At 34.8% G+C, this 11146-nt stretch overlaps 2 protein-coding genes across 3 annotated transcripts in view; one reads left to right on the plus strand and one right to left on the minus strand.

Moving 5' to 3' along the window:
- Positions 1–2: 2 nt before the first annotated feature.
- Positions 3–2999, minus strand: LOC109539708 (A-kinase anchor protein 17A). The gene is made up of 11 exons (XM_019907646.2): positions 2320–2999; positions 1988–2267; positions 1814–1933; positions 1548–1755; positions 1401–1457; positions 1170–1338; positions 944–1117; positions 757–889; positions 538–702; positions 329–484; positions 3–278 (listed from the first exon to the last, which is right to left on the minus strand). Exons 1-11 carry the CDS (start codon positions 2843–2845, stop codon positions 119–121), a joined length of 2148 nt encoding a protein of 715 aa, XP_019763205.2. The 5' UTR covers positions 2846–2999; the 3' UTR covers positions 3–118.
- A 2936-nt stretch (positions 3000–5935) lies between these two features.
- The window catches only part of LOC109539707 (iron transport multicopper oxidase fetC), a 10173-nt gene continuing 4962 nt past the window's right edge, over positions 5936–11146 (plus strand). Inside the window, exons 1-4 of one of the 2 annotated variants that reach the window (XM_019907642.2) lie at positions 5936–6113; positions 9502–9573; positions 10502–10752; positions 10815–11025. In XM_019907642.2, coding sequence (XP_019763201.2) covers positions 9507–9573; positions 10502–10752; positions 10815–11025 — 529 coding nt within the window. In that variant the 5' untranslated portion in view covers positions 5936–6113; positions 9502–9506. Of the gene's footprint in view, positions 6114–8618; positions 9214–9501; positions 9574–10501; positions 10753–10814; positions 11026–11146 lie in introns of those variants that run through there. The other variant, XM_019907641.2, reaches the window with a different exon arrangement.

An 11146-nucleotide genomic window follows, 5' to 3' on the forward strand; every position in this document is an offset into this window, starting at 1 on the left:
CAGAATATTAGCAAAGTTTATTGATAGAACCAGTAACCTAAAAGTTGCTACTTACAAATAAAACATACTTTACGCAACAAATTAAAACAAATTAATTATTACTTGCGGTTTTAAAAGCTCACTTTTCGGTGGTTATTATTGGGCTTTGCGACCACGATCGTCCACCTTTCTCGCCATCTTCCGTGAAAGACCATGATTTACTCCTGTGCTGGTTTTTTTGCTCCTTCAACTCTCTCGGAGTCATAAACTTTGTCGAATCCACGGAATTTGCCCTGGATCTGGATTTAAAATCAACTAGATGACATGCGAAGCAGATTCTGAAACAAACCTTGATCTACTGCGCTTTAACTGACTACCGGATCTAGAGTGGCTCCTATTTTTCGATTTTCTGTCTCTTGACTTACTCCTACTTGCAGATCGGGTGTTTTTGGATTTCGATCGCGATCTTCTAGACTTTGAACGACTACGATGTCTACTTCTAGACCTAAATTATTACGAGAATTGACATTTTGCTAACAGTTGAAGAGCCGAGTTTACCTAGATTTTCTTCTGTAACTCCGTGATCTGCTTCTGCTGTCTCGATCGCTTTTTCTCGACCGTTTTCTGGATCTCGATGGGCTTCTGCTTCGCAATCTTCCATGCGAATGGCTTCTGGAGCGCGATCGCGAGTTTCGAGATCTGCGTGGAGAGTACGATCGAGAACTGAAAACCAACGTTTAATCTGCAAGTTAATAATTTAGTGTTAAAAATATTTACCTGCGTTTGGAATACTGATTTCTCTTCCTATTGTACTGATTGCTGTATTCTTCATATACTTCTGGTGGATAAAACCCTCGTCCACCGTGAGCTCCTCTACCTCGTTGATTAAATCCTCGTCCTCTACCACGGCCTTAGAGGAAAAAACTGTTAATAGCTGGTCGATGATTTTCAATTCCCGTCATACCTCTACCTCTAGCACCTCTATAAACACTAAAGATGTCGATATCTTGGTAGATTGGAGGTCCGAAAGGTTGATACATTGGTTGAAACGGAAAACCGTACATCGACGGGGGTTGGCCATCAAACAGAAAATCTGGCCGATGTTGGCTTCGCATTGGAGCAGTTACTCTGCGATCACCTAAATGAACCAATCAAAAATCTTTTAAAATCCGTGTTTTTATGATATGCACCTGGGCTGGCGTCTAAAGAAAGTTCTGAGTCGGACGAGTCGGAGAATTTTGCAGTTTTCACCCCGTCCGATAGTATAGTCTTGAGCATTGCTCGACCTTTGACTGCGTGATGAAGTTTCTCTTTTTGGCTTAAGTAGTCCAATTCTCTGATATTTTTTAGTCTTTTTAGCTAACCATTTGAAGAAAATTAATTTATGAAAAATAGATGTAACTTTATTTATTGGCAAGTACCTTATCTGCTTTGGGATCTGGCAAGTTGTAGCGTTGGATTTCTCCCTCACTTTTCTCCTGTAAACAATTATTACCTTTTAGTAATTTTCAAAGTACTAAACGGGTTCAAACAAAAAGTATAACATTAGTCTGTTAAAATATGCCTACTTTAATCCTCTTAAAAAGCTCCTCCACCATCCGAATGGCCTCCAGTTTCCTCTGGACTTTAACGAGTTTCTTTTCCTCCTTAGCGATTTTCTCATTGATTTCGTCTGATCCAGTTATTTCCAATTTCTGTAAAATTTTGGTTTTGCGCTTCTCTTCCCGCATACGTCGACGGATCTCTTTTTGCGTTTTCAGGTTTTCATTCTTTTTTCTGAAAATCAATTGAAACTATGATTCAATGTTGCCTGGATTAAAACTGGTCTGCAAACCTTTCAACTTCTTCCTGCTTCTTTATTTCTTCCAAAGCTATCTTGTCTTTCTCCTCTTTTTCTCTCGCCTTTTTCACTAATCTGTCTCTAACAATTTCCCTTCTCCTGATGGAGGCATCACTGAAACACAGACCTTGAAGCCTAAACCGAGTCTTGATGAAGAGCAATGTATACCTTAAATGTTTGGTTTTATCAAAGTCCACTTTGATTTCGATTTCCACATAACCATCATTTTTATGCACTAGCTTTTTATCGCGAAAAAAATCCATCGCCTTGGTAAAGCCGATGTAGTCTTTAAACTGAATATAACCCTCAAAAAAGTCCAGTTTTTCAAAACTAGAAAATTTGAGTCCAGATATGTGTTCTTTCATTTTTTTGCGATAAGGGTCGCAAATTGGAATGTCCACGTAACGAATGCTGCCAAATTTCTCAAAGACCCTGTAGAGAATCTTTTCTAAAAGTTGTGGTGTTTTGATCAATGTGGAATGTTCACTAAAGACCTTTACCTGATGGCGTTGTATCATCATCATTATCGCCACTTTGAGGGAAAGGTGTAAACCATTTTGAGGGAATATTCGAGATATGCATCGTATCGGGACGCTCGCCAGGTTTCATTTCGTTCATGTTCTTCGCCTCTGAGAAGAAAGCATCCCAAGCGCGTCTATTTGGAAATTCTGAGGGCGTTTCAGCAGCTTTCACTCGCATCAGGTCGGCGAAATCTTTCAATTTAATCATTTTGTTGTTAATTTTCGACACAACTCGCTCCAGCTTAGATCGTTTCTCCACCTCGGCCTCCAGCCTCACAAATTCCATCGTAGTTCTCGTCACTTTTAAAACAGTAAATTCATCAGGCCTGATCAGCTCCTTCAGTTTATCCATAATCTCCCAATGTGACACACTTTTGCCCAACTTTGTTAAGTTCGGCAACTGCAAGGATATGTTCAGTTTCGCTATCGGCCGCAGATATAACTGCTGGGGCAGATAAAGGGGCTCCAATTCCGATGTGTTTGGGCATGTCTGAAAAACATTCATAATTAGAACTCTCAACCTGTTTAAAAACAGGCGGATATTCTAGGTTATCAATGCTTTCCAGCACTTAAATGTTGTGGTTTTTATTAAATGTGAAAAGAAAATCAGAAAACTTTTATATTTAGTTGGTGGTAATTGTTTGACAAGACGCCACTGATTTTTTAGGTTAATGCTGTCAATATCCTCCTCTTTGACGATTAATTTCTTTGTAATAGTATTAGTAGAAATATGGCAACGCCACAGTTGAAATCACAGGGCCTGGTAGGGAATAATTCAAACTAAATGTATATATATATATTCCAGATATTTGTTAATGATCGCGAGTATTTAAGGGTATAACTCTTCATGGTAAGCTAATTAAAACATCTTTAGATGCAAAAATAAGGGCCTCGTTCGCTTTTTAGCTCCTTTCCCGAGAATTATTTTTCACTCACTTTCTATGTGGAGTTTAAATACTCGTATATCATTAAGAAACATCCTGTAGATTTGAACTATTTTTCTTTTCATTACTAAACCTTGATTACACTCAAAAACAAGTTTAATTGGATTTATTCTGGATGGATAATTTTCAAATAAAATGTTAGAGAGTTGAATAGAACCTTGATATTTCAAACATTTCATCTATTAACAATCCATTTATTACACATGCATACATATTACAGCAGATAGCTGATTATTATTTAAATTGAGGTTCTTATGTATTTATGATTTTATCGCTGACATAAACTCTTAATTGCTTTTTAATATGCGATGCGTATATTATTTAATATTTGTCGCGCTTTGCAGATGCTGTTTTTTATTTGCACTGTTCGAACACATTAGGATATTTTTTGTGAAGCGCGCCTGCAGAAGGACAAGGTTAAATATAGTAATGTTTTAGAGACAATAAACATTTTTTCTATATAAAAAAACGCATTTGCTACTAAAGCCCTAATTATCTCAAATTATCTTCAATGCCATAAGATTATATAATTTGAGCACTATTTCTGAGAATCATCTGCACTGTTCTTTGTCGCCTTTAATATTACGAAGACAATAATTCTCCTCAGATAAGTGGATACAGATTTTACAAACAGTTTATGCACCACAAGTCCTTGCTTTCTCCCAGATTAAACACCAGGTTAATAACGAAATTGCTTATTAGTGATTATTTCGAAATAAGTTTCATAAAGCCCCCGGAAAGATTATCATTTTTAATTGTACAATACGTATATTTTATGCGTTGCTGCAATGAGAGATGGTATCTAAACTGCATTGGCCTACCGTAGGAAACACTAATTAAAAGCTCCTATAACTAATTAATTTGCCATATTTATTTTATTATCGAAATGAGTTTGCTTTGGCAGCAAATGCAATCAGGAAATGAGTAAAAATTGTTTTTAATACAGAATAAATACAGTTACATTATGACGAAACAAATATTACAGTTAATAAACAGAATTTCATGTAAACATCAAACAAACCAATTATTTATTTAGGAAAAATGCTGGTGAAATGAATACTGAGGCAGATGCTCGGAAAGCCGCTCAGAATTGAGTAAGCAGCGCGGGTATTTTGGATTAGAGGGTTCTAGAGTGTATGTTCCAGAGAATATCAGAGTTTTTGCAATGAAAATAATGTAAATTTTGAGAGATTTTAGTTTTTTTTGCAAAAATCCTAAATAAACTGCTCAACAAAATAATCGTTTCGAGGCCAAGTTTGCCCTAACTTTGAAAGTTGATTATTGTGAGCGATTTGATTTTCTAGTCAAATTGTTTTTCAGTCGGTAGGTGTTTTTGAAAAAGTTTAGTGCCGCATATAAAGTTTGTTTAGTTCTTACAGGGTGGAAAATAAACCCATACGAAATTTCTAAAATTCCGATTTAAAATTGAATTTTTTTTTGCATTTGAAGATAAATTGCATTAAGATAGCCCTCGCAGCTCGAAACGATTTTCCAATTTTTCGCGTATGTCTTTTACCTACAGGGTGAGCTGAACATTGTTTTCCCGATATATCGAGCTCATGTTGAAACTAAAACTTATACTGTATTAGATAAAATCAGGAAATTTGGGAAAATTTTAAATTTTATTTTTAATTCCATCTAATTTTCTATAATCTAATTGTAACTCCTATACTCGAAAGTACCAAAATCTCCCAAGTCTCCAGAATCCAAAAGCGTATTTGTAATTTATTTTCTTTAATTTTCAAGCAATCCTTTCCATGAAATAATGTTAAATTACTCTCAAATTAGTATTATATTATTAATAAACATAAGATTTTACTTATATAAGCAACTGTTTATAAAGACTCAAACTTCAAAATTTTACATGCGTGTTTTTTGAGCTTAATGCACCGTTTTTTCCTGCAAATCGCCTCAATAACAGGGTGTTTGAGTATATTGACCGTCGAGTCAACATCAAAACTGCAAAAACATCCCTCAAATTGAGCCAAAATTGTCGTTTAATTCAGATCAGAAGGATCTAGAGTCTTGTACTGAGCTGGTTGGATTCCGCATATTCATATGCACATTAATTAAATATTAACTTGATGGGATTCCCACCTTCAAAGGTAAAGAACCGCTTAACTTAAGTTAGATGTAATAGCGATGATCTGAACGTATTTAATACGTTTCGAATTGATTTTCCACTTAAATCTTTTCAGCCCAAATCGATTAGTTATAATCAAGCTGCAGAAAGCCTCAAGTGGAGAGACGTTCAAAATAACCACTTTTACCTGCAAAAATACCCACACATAACATACACAAACACTCAGGTTTAAAATTTTCTGGACCTATTAAGAACAGTTGTTTATTTTTTTACTTTTGCATCTTAAAATCAGAAGCGTTTTTCTTTATTTGTATGATTAGTTAATCCCTCAAAAGTCCCTTAACTCATATATATTTTACGCATTCTTACTATTGATTATGCGGTCATACGTCACGTTCATTCATCATTAATCACTTTCTGAAGAACATTGATGTATGGGTAATTCCGGATTAAAACAGGTATTCGCTACTCATTTGAATTGACCATCAAAGAGTGGATTTACCAGAACTTCCTCAAAGTGGTACCGGTGTAGAATTCCCCCGTTAAGCTTAATCAGTCATCCCCTCCATTGGGCGGCACTTTGAATCTGCAGTATTTACCTTAAACGCAAAATCTTTTGCATTATTTAGTTTTGAGTTGACGGTAATTCAGCAAAATTTTGCTGAATCAAAGAAGAAAAAACAATACGATTAATTGGTGCTTCAGTAGTTAGGAGGTTGAGTGTTTTTTTGGGATTTTCTCAGCTGGTAAGCTCTTAGGAAACAAATTAAATTCTACATAGAAATCTCTTAAGAGTTTTGACTATTTTTTATAAAATATTGAAACAGTATTTGGTCTTAAATCCGTCTTCTATTTATCTTCATACATAGAAATCTCTAAGAATTTTTACTGTTTTTTGTAAAATTTGAAAATAAATGTTAAGTCCATTCGGCTTTTATTTATTTTCAGTTTATGAAGTCAGTAAACTTTGGTAAATTGCCTGGTTTTTATGCAACAACTTTATTGAGAAATAGGCACAATTATTCTAATTGTTTTCTTTATCAAGCTTCTTGCATGTATTTGCGGCTTTTTGTGATATTCATATCAGTAGGGATTACAAACATGTTTCACAAGTTGAAATGAAATTGCTATTGCTAATAATTAAGTCTGCAAAATGAGAAACTATATACAATCTAAGTTTACTGTTTAAAACATTAACGCTAAATTAAAAATATTTTATTATAATATAAAGTAATAAAATTGTCTCTGAGTAGCTGCAATATAATAGAAAGGGTGCCATGGAGCGAAAAAAACGTATTGCTTAATTTCTGCATATGCAAAAATTATTTTCTAGTTAACTTTTTTTTAAATTTATTTTTACACCCAAACTTTTGTGAATTCTAGCATTGAACTGATTTACGAAAATAAAAATATTATAAAAACTAATAAAGAATTGTAAAAATTATTTTCTCAGTAACGGTAAGAGATAGCTCACTCTGCACCTTTTTTCAGCTTTTAGTGCAAGAAATGGACCTTCTATTTCGTTCTTCTAAATTTTCAAATATCAAATAATTCAATTGACTAAAACTCATTTTTCTAGTTGGAAACCATATATTTTTCTGCGTGGTTTGACACCAATAGACATACAAACTGAAAAAATTAAAATAAAAATTTCGAAGAAAGGTTTTCTTGAATCGATATGTTCGAAATTTGATAATTTGTTGAAAATTCTGCTGAACACCTAATGAAACGTTAAGAAAGCGAAGCTGAAGAAAGAATCAAATTGCTATTTCTTACCTTTTCCGAACAGTTAATTTTCAAATTACCCATAGCAAGGAATATTCTAGCAAAAAAAATTGCCGGTCAAGGATGCGGGAAAAGGATGCACAAAATTTCATGCATAATTCAGATAAGAAACGAAAGTTTTGTCTATACTAGGAAATATTTTTTGCATAGTGTTTTTTGTTTATCTGTAACCGTTTAGACGCAATTAAACTATTTCACACTAATGGAAGATTCTGTACATGATAATAAAGATAAACGTCCGGAAGAAATTCTCTTCCACCATAGCATAAATGCCTGAAAAACTATCCAGTTGAAAACCTATTTAATTTGAACATCATACAAAATTACGCCACATTTACCTGTGAAACAATCGCACACATTTTTCATTCATACTCAGTCGTAAATAAACATTCCGAAGAGAGAAACCTTCATATCTAAGGTTGCGAACATCACATGATAAATATAATAATTAAAACTAGATGAGTGTCAATCGATGGCAAAGTGTTTTGTAATAATGATTCTTGCAACATTTTCCTCGTGAATTATTTATTAATTTTATAGAAGCCTCTAACAGGTGCTTTACTAATTGACGCTTGCATTGTTGTTGCAAAATACACAAATTATGCTAAATTACTTAGTCGAAGTACTGACTGTTGGACGCTGCCATTTGTGAGAAGTTTAAGTTGTTTCTATTGTCCCGGATTATTCTTTAGTTGTTTTTTTTATACAGCTGGTTTTTTCTCCGGATTCATGGTCATTAATAAATGGTTGCGATACAAAATAAATCAATAGCAGGTTTAAACCGTTTAAACCGTCAATTTTTCTACAAGGATTCTTTTTTCAGTTTGTTCCTATTGATATTTGCTGTGTCACTTTATTTAAATGTTGGTTTCTCTCCTTTGTTTTACTTATTGGTATATGCAGGTTTTTGGCAATAATTTCCTATTTAACAGCGCGCTCCCTTAACAAGTATTTAACATTTAATTTCTTCACGAGAATCTTAGCACTTCCATCTGGAAGTGCAAAATCTGCTTGGACAGTACCTTTGAAGGATCCTCCTCCTCCTCATCAACTTTTCTTGAAACTGCATAGTTTTGAATTTAAAGTGTCAATAGTTTTCGAGTAATTTGAAATTTCCCAAAACGAGTTTTTCATGAATTTTATTAGGTACTTTACTTTTCGTCCTTAAAGACCTCGCTTTTCAATTTTTTCGGAATACAAAAATCGATTTGATTTGTTTTAGTCCTGAGAGCTCATTGAAAAAGTAGATCGATTTGGTCTTGCACATGTTTGGGAAACTGAAAATTGCTCTGAAATTACAGATTTTTCCAGTAAGTCTCAAGACGCCTTTTTTACTTAAAAACTAAATAGTTTCGGGAAAAGTTTACGAGGATGCCTCAAAGCTTCGGTATGAAAAGATTCGACCTACCAAAGTTTTTGAAAATCCACGATACCTCTTCCCGAAAATTTTTCTAATTGGGCATCTTTTGGAAATTTATATTATTGATTGCATTTTCCAGATGTCTGATAAATGTGTAAATAAAATTATGTTTCTCAGTACTTTGCTTCTTAGAGCCATTAGCTAAAAGAAACGATTCCATTTCGGAATTTCCCCACAACTACAATCGTATTGACCCGCAAAACTGGTAACTTTTGCTTAGATGACCGAACGAAAAAACCCAAAAAAATCTTCAGTTTTCCTACATATGGTTTCCGGATGATCTCAGCAGGTGGACAACGCTTGGTCATGATTTCTGCAGGAAAAACCCTATACGGGGCCGAAACCCAGCGAAGATTAAAATTGATGGCACTCTCAAAAAGCAAATGCAAATTTAATGAGCCGATTTAATCTCGGTTGGGTTCTGAACGGATTTACAACCAGCTTATCTCAAACGATAGCGGGATTTTGTGTAAATGATCATAATTTCGCACAACTATTAACAACAGCTCATTTGCTGGGTTTCTTGACATTGTTTAATGGGTTAGCTATTTTTAAATAGTTTTAATTCCCCCAGTGTATCGCAAATCGACCAAATACGTGTGATTATATGGCATTTTTTTGGTCAGGACACACGAGGCTGGGTAATTTTCTATTAACTGTATTAAATATGTACTTTACCGGATTCTCGGAAATAGTCTCGATGTTAAAAATAAACCTTTTTCTACTTAGCTTTTAATAGGTTTTCTGTACCTACTACAATCAATTATAGTCCTAAACTTTTTATTATTTCTCCGGTTGGAATAGTCAAGCGTTTTATTGCAATTTTAAATAAAAATCTTAAATTTAATAATATAATATTAAACAGCTTTGTTTCGATCGACTCAAACAACGAATTTTCCACTAGATAAAGTAAGAAAAAAATGTTTCAGATGCCATGTGGAAACATTTATGGCTTGTTGCGGTCGCATGCAATGCTGCTGTAGCCTTTGCAGGGATTAATGGTAGGTGTTTGTCTATTACTAATTATTATGCATTATTATTTATTGGACAATTTTCAGTAGCTGTAAACTATGCTAAAAGTGATGCGATGCGTTGCATTGTGATGGGCAAGGCTGTATCTAATGGCTCGTCAAGCCAGCCTTGAGAGAATCATACTTCATTGATTAAAAACATTTCAATTAGCATGTTCTTTCAACTATTTCAGTTCGATTTTGCTGGTGTAAATCAAATGTATCGCGTTTGTGAGTTTACGTTTACCGGAAAATTTTGGGACTTTTAGTAGTTAAGCCAACAAAAATTTGCGATTTTTTTCGCATTAAAAACGCCGAAATAAACGCACTTTAACAAAACTAGCCAGAATAACTGGAGAGTTGTTCGGGCTTTTAGGGGTTGTGAAAAAAATATTTGCATCTTCAGAGGTGCTAAAGCCACCTGTGATCTAAAAGCCCGAAAAACTGAAATTATCCTAAATCGTGATTTTTTGTTATTGTTCAAGGACTCCTGCTGGCATTGCAAGTGCAAAATCAAAACTCCTCCAGACTTTTTCTCGGATTAACAGAATTCTAACGCACTAGAAAAAAATTAAAAACATCATAAACTTTATTATCAAATGAGAGTATTGCTGGTAATTGAGTCCTGTTTTATAATATCTCGGTAAATCCGGGTAATAGTCATAAAAGCTCGACTTTACACCATTAGCATTCCATGCTAAAGTGAGTTGTGAAGGTCAGAACCTCGGAAAATGCCTATACCTTTCAATCAATTACATGTAGTATCATATTTGCATAGAATGATTAAGCCAGTTTTGTCACCGCAATTTTCTTTAAGGATCCATCCGCAATCCGCATCCGAGTCGAATCTAGTGCAGTTTTTTGAAATATTTTAATGAAATTTCTTCCCCTAAATGAGACCTTTCGTCTGTTGTTTCAGACGCGAATTCCTTTACTAAACAGTACACATACGAAGAAGATCCTCATCCATGTGCCCGCAAGTGCATCCATGATAAACCCATGACTTGTCATTATAATTTTGAAGTCGAAAATTACTACACTTTATCGAAAGCTTGTCACGATTGTTCTCGAAATCAATCGGACTGTTTTCGAGTGGATTGCGTCCCGGGGGATGGACATGAAAGGGGAGTGGTCACGGTAAACAGAAAAATTCCTGGACCCGCCATAGAGGTGAAAACGCCCCAAAAAACCCGCCTATGACACTAAAATGTAACACTCGGGATTTTTTTCAGGTGTGCCAGGATGATGAGATAGTCGTAGATGTGAAGAACCTGCTGATGTCCGAGGGGACAACAATCCATTGGCATGGACAGCATATGAGAGACACCCCGTATATGGATGGGGTTCCGTATGTGACTCAGTGTCCTATTTTGCCCAGAACCACGTTTAGGTACAGTTTTAAGGCGGCACAAGCAGGAACCCATTTTTGGCACTCGCATCTAGGTAAGTAAAAATCATAAAATAAATTAAGTTGAAATGTTTGGGTTGGATTGGAAGGCGCCGTTTCCATCGCGCAATGGCAACTAATCCTAAAGCGTTTCTAATTTTTGCTTGAATAATTCGT

This window comes from Dendroctonus ponderosae, unplaced genomic scaffold (genome assembly GCF_020466585.1).
Source record: "Dendroctonus ponderosae isolate FM_Combo_2020 unplaced genomic scaffold, Dpon_F_20191213v2 Dpon_F_20191213_7, whole genome shotgun sequence".
NCBI classification, from domain to species: Eukaryota; Metazoa; Arthropoda; class Insecta; order Coleoptera; family Curculionidae; genus Dendroctonus; species Dendroctonus ponderosae.